Source organism: Pseudorca crassidens, chromosome 15, assembly GCF_039906515.1.
Source record: "Pseudorca crassidens isolate mPseCra1 chromosome 15, mPseCra1.hap1, whole genome shotgun sequence".
In the NCBI taxonomy this organism is placed as follows: Eukaryota; Metazoa; Chordata; class Mammalia; order Artiodactyla; family Delphinidae; genus Pseudorca; species Pseudorca crassidens.
The window spans coordinates 76977723-76990347 of record NC_090310.1 but is presented as its reverse complement, the minus strand read 5'-3'; the positions used below and the strand labels follow the sequence as shown (position 1 = coordinate 76990347).

Here is a 12625-nt window from a genome sequence, read left to right as displayed (position 1 = left end):
GAAGGCCTTGTTCAACCTCAGCTGGGAATGCGTGCCTTGGGTGACAAGCATTTTGCTGCTCTGTGCGTGCACATGTCAGCAAATGACCACAAAAGGGCCAGGAATGTTGGTTTTGGGATTACGTATAAATTTTAGCAAGTAGGTGAACTCACAAATGTGGAACCTACAAATAATGAGCGTCGACTGTGTTCCCTTCCTAGGGTTGTTGGGCACATGTCAAGAGCCCAGCACACCACCTAGCACGTTAGCACATCACAGTGTAGCTAAACAAGCAAGCCCCTCTTGGGAGTAAAACAGATGGGAAAGAAATGATCACCCTTCTAGACTTGCATGTGGGACATTAGTCAGGAGGGAACAGATACACTTACTGACGATGTGGCCTGTGGTCTGGAAGGCCAGCTCCACGATGTTCCCGTCGTGATCCGAGGCGGCCTGGTGGAACACGGCAAAGATGTTCTTCCAGCCTGAGCGGATGTTGGCCGCCTGGGAGTTCACCATCTGGGTGATGCAGCGGATCACCATGTCCCGGATGGTTGGAGACCTGAGGAAAGAATGGGGTAGCCCATGTCATCTGTACTTTGGACAGTGGGAAGATAAACGAATACAGCTCATTGTTTAGAAGCAGCACTTAAAAAAACATTTTTTAAAGCATGTCATAATCTACATTCATTAAAAAAAAATTAGAGACAACAAAAAGAAAAAATAGTAAGACAGTCAACATGTCAGTTAGTTGCCTACCCAGCAGTCATCTTCCCACCTCCTTAATAAGTCTGATTTCATCTGGGCAGCAACATGCCCGACCTCAGGGAACTGATCATAAATAATATAAGACAATATGACAATCTTGTCTTATGTGCCAGGACCTCAATCTCCCAGCCTCCCTTGCAGCTAGGGGAGCTACATGACCTGTTCTAACTAATCAGATGTAAGAGAAAATCTATGGGTATGGGAGGGGAGGGATTTCTAGCAAGGTTCTGCTTTTGTCTTAAAAGGAATACACTTGGGGGCTTCTCTGGTGGCGCAGTGGTTGAGAATCCACCGGGTTCGTGCCCCGGTCCGGGAAGATCCCACATGCTGTGGAGCGGCTGGGCATGTGAGCCATGGCCACTGAGCCTGCGCGTCTGGAGCCTGTGCTCCGCAACGGGAGAGGCCATGACAGTGAGAGGCCTGCGTACTGCAAAAAAAAAAAAAAAAAAAAAAAAGGAACACACTTGGTAGGCTCTGCCCCTTTTCCTCTTGTTCCCATTCTGTTGGTGGGCTCTGCCTCTTTTAATCACTCCCACTGTGAACACGGCATGATGCCTGGAGCTAAAGTTTCTGTCCAGCAATCATGAAACAGTAAGCTCAAGGAAGAAAAGCACCCTGTTTATGGCCAAACAAAGGGACAGAAAGAACCTGGGTCCTTGGTTACAATTTGGGCTATGGAACCAAAGTTGGGACTGCCTGCTTCTGACTTGTTAAGTAAACAATACATAGACTTGTGGTTTAAGCCACTGTTGGTCAATTTTTCTGGCCCCAAACATTTAGACTAATAGACTCATAATTTTGCCACCCAGAGATAACGATTCCTAAATTCTTAATGCATATCCTCTTAGGTTTTTGGGCAGAGATATTTGTGGATGGCAAACACATACACTTGGATGGGAGCATACATACATAACTTAAGATGAATAAATTTAATTATTGCAAAATAAAACATGAAGACAGAAAAAATGGTCCATTTTCTGAAGCAGATGCAAGGTTCAACACGGTGTGACCTGGATATTTACAACAGATTAGCACATATGTCTTTCAGACATATATGATTATGGGGTGAACACTATTATCTCACAAATAGCAAGAAGCAAGCAACACAAACCTAATGCTTCTATCATACTAGCTTTGAAAGTCATTAGAGAGGTTTTAGGAGAGACTTGGCTTGCAAATTTCACCTGGCTTAGGATAACATTCATGCTTGTCTGCTGGACCTATACTAACTGATAATAGGAAAGGTTGCTTAGAGAAGGCAAGGAGAAAGTTAAAAATTAGCTGAAAGTCCACAAAGAAAATTTGCCACCTGCAGATAATGGAGGACTGACTACATACCTAGGTGACTTTAACACATAATACCAATGAATTCACAGTTTTCTCTCCTGGGAAAAAAAAGCAACTTGTTGGCAAGAACTATACATATTTATTAAAATATTTTTTGCCTGACTGTTAAAAGTAATAAATGATGACAATAAATGTTCTAGAAAATGTAGGGAAAAACATAAAGAAAAAGATTCTTTTATATGATGCTATGGCATTTCATATGGAGAGATATACTATATCACAACCTTTATTATTACAATGACTGCCCAATTCTATAACCTGCTCTTTTCACTAAGCGACTAAGCATTTCTCATGTTATAAACTTTCTTTTTTTTAACTGAATTTTATAATTTTATTTATTTTTTTATACAGCAGGTTCTTATTAGTTATCCATTTTATACATATTAGTGTATATATGTCAATCCCAATCTCCCAATTCATCCCACCACCACCACCACTTTACCCCCTTGGTGTCCATACGTTTGTTCTCTACATCTGTGTCTCTATTTCTGCCCTGCAAACCAGTTCATCTGTACCATTTTTCTAGGTTCCACATATATGTGTTAATATACGATATTTTTCTCTTTCTGACTTACTTCACTCTGTCTGACAGTCTCTAGATCCATCCACATCTCTACGAATGACCCAATTTCATTCCTTTTTATGGCTGAGTAATATTCCATTGTATATATGTACCACATCTTTATCCATTCGTCTGTCAATGGGCATTGAGGTTGCTTCCATGACCTGGCTATTGTAAATAGTGCTGCAATGAACACTGGGGTGCATGTGTCTTTTTGAATTATGGTTTTCTCTGGGTATATTGCCCAACAGTGGGATTGCTGGATCATATGGTAATTCTATTTTTAGTTTTTTAAGGAATCTCCATACTGTTCTCCATAGTGTATCAATTTATATTCCCACCAACAGTGCAAGAGGGTTCCCTTTTCTCCACACCCTCTCTGGCATTTGTTGTTTGCAGATTTTCTGAAGATGCCCATTCTAACTGGTGTGAGGTGATACCTCATTGTAGTTTTTGATTTGCACTTCTCTAATAATTAGCGATGTTGAGCAGCTTTTCATGTGCTTCTTGGCCATCTGTATGTCTTCTTTGGAGAAATGTCTATTTAGGTCTTCTGTCCATTTCTGGATTGGGTTGTTTGTTTTTTAATATTGACCTGCATGAGCTGTTTATATATTTTGGAGATTAATCCTTTGTCCGTTAATTCATTTGCAAATCTCTTCTCCCATTCTGAGGTCTGTCTTTTCGTCTTGCTTGTAGTTTCCTTTGCTTTGCAAAACCTTTTAAGTTTCGTTAGGTCCAACTTGTTCACTTTTCATTTCCATTACTCTAGGAGGTGGATCAAAAAAGACCTTGCTGTGATTTATGTCAAAGAGTGTTCTTCCTATGTTTTCCTCTAAGAGTTTTATAGTGTCCGGTCTTACATTTAGGTCTCTAATCCATTTTGAGTTTATTTTTGTGTATGGTGCTAAGGAGTGTTCTAATTTCATTCTTTTACATGTAGCTGTCCAGTTTTCCCAGCACCACTTATTGAAGAGACTGTCTTTTCTCCATTGTATATCCTTTCTTCCTGCATCATAGATTAGTTGACCATAGGTGTGTGGGTTTATCTCTGGGCTTTCTATCCTGTTCCATTGATCTATATTTCTGTTTTTGTGCCAGTACCATATTGTCTTGATTGCTGTAGCTTTGTAGTATAGTCTGAAGTCAGGGAGTCTGTTTCCTCCAGCTTCCTTTTTCTCCCTCAAGACTGCTTTGGCGATTTGGGACCTTTTGTGTCTCCATACAAACTTTAAGATCTTTTGTTATAGTTCTGTAAAAAATGCCATTGGTAACTTGATAGGGATTGCATTGAATCTTTAGATTGCTTTGGGTAGTATAGTCATCTTCACAAAATTGATTCTTCCAATCCAAGGGCATGGTATATCTCTCCATCTGTTAGTATCATTTTTAATTTCTTTCATCAGTGTCTTATAGTTTTCTTCATACAGGTCTTTTGTCTCCCTAGGTAGGTTTATTCCTAGGTGTTTTATTCTTTTTGTTGCAATGGTAAATGGGAGCGTTTCCCTAATTTCTCTTTCAGATTTTTCATCATTAGTGTATAGGAATGCAAGAGATTTCTGTGCATTAATTTTGTATCCTGCTACTTTACCAAATTCATTGATTAGCTCTAGTAGTTTTCTGGTGGCATCTTTATGATTCTCTATGTATAGTATCATATCATCTCAAATAGTGACAGTTTTACTTATACTTTTCCAATCTGTATTCTTTTTCTTTCTTTTTCTTCTCGGATTGCCGTGGCTAGGACTTCCAAAACTATGTTGAATAATAGTGGCAAGAGTGGACATCCTTGTCTTGCTCCTGATGTTAGAGGAAATACTTCCAGTTTTTCACCATTGAGAATGATGTTTGCTGTGGGTTTGTCATATACAGCCTTTATTATGTTGAGGTAGGTTCCCTCTGTGCCTACTTTCTGGAGAGTTTTTACCATAAATGGGTGTTGAATTTTGTCCAAAGCTTTTTCTGAATCTATTGAGATGATCATACGGTTTTTCTTCTTCAGTTTGTTAACATGGTGTATCACATTGATTGATTTGCGTACATTGAAGAATCCTTGCATCCCTGGGATAAATCCCACTGATCATGGTGTATGATCCTTTTAATGTGTTGTTGGATTCTGTTTGCTAGTATTTTGTTGAGGATTTTTGCATCTATATTCATTAGTGATATTGGTCTGTAATTTTCTTTTTTTTGAAGTATCTTTGTCTGGTTTTGGTATCAGGGTGATGGTAGCCTCACAGAATGAGTTTGGGAGTGTTCCTTCCTCTGCTAATTTTTTGGCAGAGTTTGAGAAGGATGGGTGTTAGCTCTTCTCTAAATGTTTGATAGAATTCACCTGTGAAGCCATCCGGTCCTGGACTTTTGTTTGCTGGAAGACTTCTAATCACAGTTTCAATTTCATTACTTGTGATTGGTCTGTTCATATTTTCTATTTCTTCCTGGTTCAGTCTTGGAAGGTTATACCTTTCTAAGAATTTGTCCATTTCTTCCAGGTTGTCCATTTTATTGGCATAGAGTTGCTTGTAGTAGTCTCTTAGGATGCTTTGTATTTCTGCAGTGTCTGTTGTAACTTCTCCTTTTTCATTTCTAATTTTACTGATTTGAGTCCTCTCTCTCTTTTTCTTGATGAGTCTGGCTAATGGTTTATCAATTTTGTTTATCTTCTCAAAGAACCAGCTTTTAGTTTTATTGATCTTTGCTATTGTTTTCTTTGTTTCTATTTATTTCTGCTCTGATCTTTATGATTTCTTTCCTTCTACTAACTTTGGATTTTGTTTGTTCTTCTTTCTCTAATTCCTTTAGGTGTGAGGTTAGATTGTTTGAGATTTTTCTTGTTTCTGGAGGTAGGCTTGTATAGCTACAAACTTCCCTCTTAGAACTGCTTTTGCTGCATCCCATAGGTTTTGGATTGTTGTGTTTTTGCTGTCATTTGTCTCTAGGTACTTTTTGATTTCCTCTTTGATTTCTTCAGTGATCTCTTGGTTATTTAGTAACGTATTGTTTAGCCTCCATGTGTTTGTGTTCTTTACGTTTCTTTCCCTGTAACTGACTTCTAATCTCATAGCGTTGTGGTCAGAAAAGATGCTTGATGTGATTTCAATTTTCTTAAATTTCCTGAGGCTTGATTTGTGACCCAAGATGTGATCTATCCTGGAGAATGTTCCGTGAGCACTTGAGAAGAATGTGTAACCTGCTGTTTTTGGATGAAATGTCCTATAAATATCAATTAAATCTATCTAGTCTATTGTGTCATTTAAACCTTCTGTTTCCTTATTAATTTTCTGTTTGGATGACCTGTCCATTGGTGTGAGGTGTTAAAAGTCCCCCACTATTATTGTGTTACTGTCGATTTCCTCTTTTATAGCTACTAGCCGTTGCCTTATGTATTGAGGTGATCCTAGGTTGGGTGCATATATAATTGCTATATCTTCTTCTTGGATTGATCCCTTGATCATTATGTAGTGTCCTTCCTTGTCTCTTGTAACATTCTTTATTTTAAAGTCTATTTTATCTGATATGAGTATTGCTACTCCAGCTTTCTTCTGATTTCCATTTGCATGGGATATCTTTTTCCATCCCCTCACTGTGAGTCTGTATGTGTCCCTAGGTCTGAAGTGGGTCTCTTGTAGACAGCATATATATGGGTCTTGTTTTTGTATCCACTCAGCAAGCCTGTGTCTTTCGGTTGGAGCATTTAATCCATTCACGTTTAAGATAATTATCAATATGTATGTTCCTATGACCATTTTCTTAATTGTTTTTGGGTTTGTTTTTGTAGGTTCTTTTCTCCTCTTGTGTTTCCCATTTAGAGAAGTTCCTTTAGCATTTGTTGTAGAGCTGGTTTGGTGGTGCTGAATTCTCCTAGCTTTTGCTTGTCTGTAAAGCTTTTGATTTCTCCATCAAATCTGAATGAGATCCTTGCCAGGTAGAGTAATCTTGGTTGCAGGTTCTTTCCTTTCATCACTTTAAATATGTCATGCCACTCCCTTCTGGCTTGTAGAGTTTCTGCTGAGAAATCAGCTGTTAACCTTATGGGAGCTCCCTTGTATGTTATTTGTCATTTTTCCCTTGCTGCTTTCAATAATTTTTGTCTTTAATTTTTGCCATTTTGATTTCTGCGTGTCTCGGTGTGTTTCTCCTTGGGTTTCTCCTGTATGGGACTCTCTGCGCTTCCTGGACTTGGGTAGCTATTTCCTTTCCCATGTTAGGGAAGTTTTCAACTATAATCTCTTCAAATATTTTCTCGGGTCCTTTCTCTCTCTTCTCCTTCTGGGACCCCTATAATGTGAATGTTGTTGCACTTAATGTTGTCCCAGAGGTCTCTTAGGCTGTCTTCATTTCTTTTCATCCTTTTTTCTTTATTCTGTTCCACAGCAGTGAATTCCACCATTCTGTCTTCTGGGTCACTTATCTGTTCTCCTGCCTCAGTTATTCTGCCATTGATTCCTTCTAGTGTATTTTTCATTTCAGTTATTGTATTGTTCATCTCTGTTTGTTTGTTCTTTAATTCTTCTAGGTCTTTGTTAAACATTTCTTGCATCTTCTCGATCTTTGCCTCCATTCTTTTTCCGAGGCCCTGGATCATCTTCACTATCATTATTTTGCATTCTTTTTCTGGAAGGTTGCCTATTTCCACTTCGTTTGGTTGTTTTTCTGTGGTTTTATCTTGTTCCTTCATCTGGTACATAGCCCTCTGCCTTTTCATCTTGTCTGTCTTTCTGTGAATGTGGTTTTTTGTTCCACAGGCTGCAGGATTGTAGTTCTTGCTTCTGCTGTCTGCCCTCTGGTGGATGAGGCTATCTAAGAGGCTTGTGCAAGTTTCCTGATGGGAGGGACTTGTGGTGGGTAGAGCTGGCTGTTGCTCTTGTGGGCAGAGCTCAGTAAAACTTTAATCCGCTTGTCTGCTGATGGGTGGGGCTGGGTCCCCTCCCTGTTGGTTGTTTGGCCTGAGGCGACCCAACACTGGAGCCTACCAGGGCTCTTTGGTGGGGCTGATAGTGGACTCTGGGATGGCTCACGCCAAGGATTACTTCCCAGAACTTCTGCTGCCAGTGTCCTTGTCCTCATGGTGAGACACAGCCACCTCCTGCCTCTGCAGGAGACCCTCCAACACCAACCGGCAGGTCTGGTTCAGTCTCTTACGGGGTCACTGCTCCTTCCCCTGGGTCCTGATGCGCACACTACTTTGTGTGTGCCCTCCAAGAGTGGAGTCTCTGTTTCCCCCAGTCCTGTTGAAGTCCTGCAATCAAATCCCGCTAGGCTTCAAAGTCTGATTCTCTAGGAATTCCGCCTCCTGCTGCCAGACCCCCAGGTTGGGAAGCCTGACGTGGGGCTCAGAACCTTCATTCCAGTGGGTGGACTTCTGTGGTGTAAGTGTTCTCCAGTTTGTGAGTCACCCCTCCAGCAGTTATGGGATTTGCTTTTATTGTGATAGCGCCCCTTATACTGTCTCACTGTGGCTTCTCCTTTGTCTTTGGATGTGGGGTATCTTTTTTGGTGAGTTCCAGTGTCTTCCTGTTGATGACTGTTTAGCAGTTAGCTGTGATTCCGGTGCTCTCGGAAGAGGGAGTGAGAGCATGTCCTTCTACTCCGCCACCTTGAACCAATCTAGGTCACAGTTCTTGACCCTGTGTGAGGCTGCTTTGGCAGTGGCTCTTTCTCTGAACTCCCTCAGCACCCAGACCCCCGGTAAGGATGCATGACGTACTTCTACTAGCTGCAGTTGTATGATCTGCCCTTCTGGGAAAGGTTACACACAGATCTTAGTGTGATTTACTTAGAGATAATAGGTGTGAATCAAAGTCCGCTCATTTTATTTGCTTCCGCCAAACAAGAGAAGAAAAAACGAATCGTGTGGTTAGTGTTAAGAGACCTTTTTAGACCCCCAGCAGAGATCTGACTAAGGGTCTTCCAGAATAATGTACATACCTGTTTTTCTTCATGATATGCTCAAAGGGCCTCAGAAAATCCTTCTGGAAACGGAAGTTGGCTAATTCTCCCTTCTCAAGAAACTTCATGGAGAGCTGCCTTAACGAGTCAACAGCAAAGATAGCCACATCCTCATTGGGGTTACAGCCAACCTGAGCAGGAACGCGAGGTGAGGTGAAATAGGCACAGTGGAACAACTGTGGATATGGGGTTCTGAACCTCAAACAAGGACAGCCTGCCTTCAAAACAAATGCTCTGGGAAAACACACCTCAGGAGGAAGAAAAGGTATTTCTTGGCATGAGCTGGACAGTTTTAAGGTTAATGATGAAACACATTTAATTAAACATGCTTTCAAAATATGCTCACTTTGTGTCTCTGTGTCACATTTTGATAATTCTTGCGATATTTCAAACTTTTTCATTATTATTATATCTGCTATGGTGATCTGTGATCAGTGCTCTTTGATGTTACTATTTGCAAAAAGATTACAACCTACTGAAAGCTCAGGTGATGGTTCACGTTTTTTAGCAATAAACTATTTTAAAATTAAGGTGTGTACATCTTTTTTTGGTTGTTGCACACTTAATAGACTACAGTATGGTGTAAACATAACTTTTTTATGCACTGGGAAACCAAAAAAATCGTGAGACTTGCTTTACTGCAATATTTGCTTTATTGCTTTGGTCTGGAACTGAAGCCGCCATATCTCTGAGGTTGGCCTGTATACTGAATGGATAAAAAATAATTAGCTTTGGGGAGGGTCTGGTTGAGGGGTGCTGATGGTCAAAGGTGCTTTTAGCTGTAATTTTTTTTAAGTGTTCGTGTAATGTTGATGTAATTAGAGACTAATAAGAATATTATTCCCTGGCTCAAAATCCCTGGCTGCTTCAGGAATACACACCACGCTTACCATGCAGCTTTGTACACCCCAGGACATATTTGTGCCCTAGTTTAGAAGAAGAGAAACATGTGACTGTCCCAATGACTGTCCTAGAATCCTGAGAGCTCTACTCGGCCATTTACTTCTTCAAACCCACGGGATTTTCATGTCCTCTGGCTCCCAGGGGGAAGCGGAACATCCTCCTGAGGTGGTGGAAAGAATGATGAGTCCCAGAGTGAGCAACTGAGTTTTCCACAACTTTGTGCTTAACAGCACTGATGAGATGGAGTGGACATTTGTAATGGGGTTGACAACCACGACGTGTCTAATTACTACCCGCCAGCCTAGATCCGAAGCTTGTCATAGGCTTGGACAAGAATACAAGGTGCAGTCACGGTAATGGTTCACATTTTTTCTCTCAAACAAGTTCATATCAGTGATGTCCACTAAGAATTTATTTACCCACAATAGTGGGAAAGATGGTTGCTGAGATGACTGATTACTTTAGACGACAGTGTTACCACTAACTCAACAAACAGTTGCTCTGGGGCATCTGCAGGCTCTCATGGCCACCTCCTCACCGAGGGTTCAGAAAGGTCACCTCCGGAGAGGCCTGACACACTGCACTGCCTGACCCTTTACCATCAGTTATTTCATCATAAAATCCAAGTGAGCTCCAGGAGGGCAGGGAGCCCATCTGTCTACTACCTGGTACAAGGCACTCGGACAGTTTGTTAAACAGATGGTGTGCTGAGAGGTACCTTACTTAGAGCTGATAAGAAAGCAAAGTAAACAAAGAACTCTGATTAGCTGATGGACCAAGTTAGAAGCAAGACTACATGTGACAATGCCTCATTTCAGTGGGGTTCCCCAGCTGCCCAGAAAAGCCAACAGTACCCAACTCTTCCCAGTTCCCATTTAGTGACATCACACTGCTAACCTTCCATCGATCATGGGGTGGTGTTCACACCACAGAAATCAGCAGACGCTACAAATCATTTACCAGCGGTCTACTGCTTGTTCTATATCCCAACGACAGATTACTTCTTCTTATGATTTTCTCCTATTCAGTGTAGAGAGGGCAATTCTCTTTTGGATAAACTGTCTTTTATTAACACTATTTTTAAGCATCTCTATTACAATTCTTTATCTCCAGGCCTGAGAAAATTTTTTTGAAATCATGAAATGTGTTTTGGTAGCAAACAGTGTTGTTAAGCTGTTAGTTTTCCCCTAAAAAGCAAATGACATTACAGATACAGACATTCATATACACATAATTTCATTTGTTCAATTTACATGTGCATGTGCCTATGTGTATACAACGAAACCTCGAGCGGAGAAAAATCTGGTTTTCTCGCCATAGTTTTCAGTTTTAGAACACAGAAGTCTCTGGCTTGTTTCTGATTTAAATAAATGTTAGTTTCCTCAACAAAGGTTTTAGAAGAGTGGTGGCAAAGGAAGCCAGAATACAAGAAGTAGTGACATTTAGAGTGAAACTACTGATATAAAGAACATAACTTAATCTTTGGTCATTCAGAAGGTGCTTCAGGATTTCACAATGCTTTCAAACACCAATGTCTGTCCAGTGACTATAATGATTTTTGTGGTGTGAGCCTACCTCCTAAATATGGGATATTAAAGTATTTTAGATACGAATGGATTTTTAATTCATTCTCCACGAGCTCTATCAATACGTAGGTAGGCTACGAGCTGTTCTCCACTCCACAGGGAATGTGAATTATACGCACCTACACACTCAGTCATTTCTGTTTTGAAGTTAGTTGCCTGCCTTTTATTTGGACATTGATGGAGTGGGGTTTTTGAATTTGAAGAGTTACCTTATTGAAGTGATCTCCAATCACATGCCATATTCGGGACCACTGTAGTCGGATCCGATTCATGTTGTAGTAAGATATCTCCACAATCTTCTGCAAGCTGAACATGCGGGGGTGATGGGGGGAAGCCAGCTCATCCATGGACACGGCACACAGCCAGCGGACAAAGTCAACTACAGGCCAGACCCGACAACACACGCGAGGCATCGTTAGTAATGGTCAGACAGTTATGATAGGAGGCTTCTGTAGTTGTCACAGGTGAGTCAAATACATACCTATTGCATTTCCATCCAGTCTGGTAGAGCCAGTAAAAATTCTAGGAAGAAAATTCCAGACATAATAAAATAAAAATTAGACTTGGAAGCTGCAGCTTCAATTTCAAACACCCAGGAAAGACAGAAAGGAAACATTTCAGGTGTGGCACTTCCACTAACATAAACAATGAGGCATCAGAGGAACAGAACTGGTCAGTGAGCTGAGCTGAGAGCTGAAATGCTTATACTGATAGGAAGAGAAAGTGACACAACAAAAGGATGGGGGAGAGTCAAGATATGATAGCATGGAATGTCACGGCAGTGGGAATGGCAGACTGAGGACCTTTAAGAAGCTGCTCCTCCATAAGAGCAACCAAAACAACTGGCAAAAATTTAACAAAATCAACTTTTTCAGACCTGAACTCTGGAAACTACCAAAGGCTTGTAAAAATGTTCCTTCAAGAAAAATGGCTGAATCTTTAGACAGCACAGAATTGGATCATGTTTATTTTAATTCATCCTGCCAATCTCACTTTAGATTCAAAGACACAAATAGGTTGAAAGTAAAAGTATGAAAGAAGACACAGCATGCAAACAATAACCAAAAGAGAACAAGAGTAGCTGCACTGATATCAGACGATGTAGACTTAAGACTAAAATCAGTAGTAAAGACAAAGAACATTTTATAATGATAAAAAGTTTAATCTGTCAAGAAAACCTAACTGTTATAAACATATATGCATCTAACAACAGAGCCCCAAAATCATGAGGCAAAAAACACAGAATTAAACAGGAGAAATAGACAATTCAACAATGTCCAGAATCGGCAAACCTACACAAGCAGAAAGTATATCAAGTATATCAGTGGTTACAGGAACGGCGGGAGAGGAAATGGGGAGCGACTGTGATAAATGCAGGGCTTCGTTATGGGGGTGATGAAAATGCTCTGAAATTAGGTAGTGGTAATGGTTGCACAACTCTGAATATACTAAAACCCACTGAATTGTACATTTTAAAAAGAGTAAATCTTATGGTGTACGAATTATATCTCAACTTAAAACAATTTAACAG

The 12625-nt window shown here is 40.4% G+C and overlaps 1 protein-coding gene across 1 annotated transcript in view; it reads right to left on the bottom strand.

The window, feature by feature from the left end:
- Nucleotides 1-12625, bottom strand: part of ARFGEF2 (ADP ribosylation factor guanine nucleotide exchange factor 2) — a 99353-nt gene that overhangs the window by 24978 nt on the left and 61750 nt on the right. The window contains exons 24-27 of the mRNA XM_067708380.1: nucleotides 11576-11616; nucleotides 11304-11473; nucleotides 8585-8736; nucleotides 369-541 (exon numbers count right to left, since the gene is read on the bottom strand). Of these exons, the coding sequence (XP_067564481.1) occupies nucleotides 369-541; nucleotides 8585-8736; nucleotides 11304-11473; nucleotides 11576-11616 (536 nt within the window). The remainder of the gene's footprint in view (nucleotides 1-368; nucleotides 542-8584; nucleotides 8737-11303; nucleotides 11474-11575; nucleotides 11617-12625) is intronic.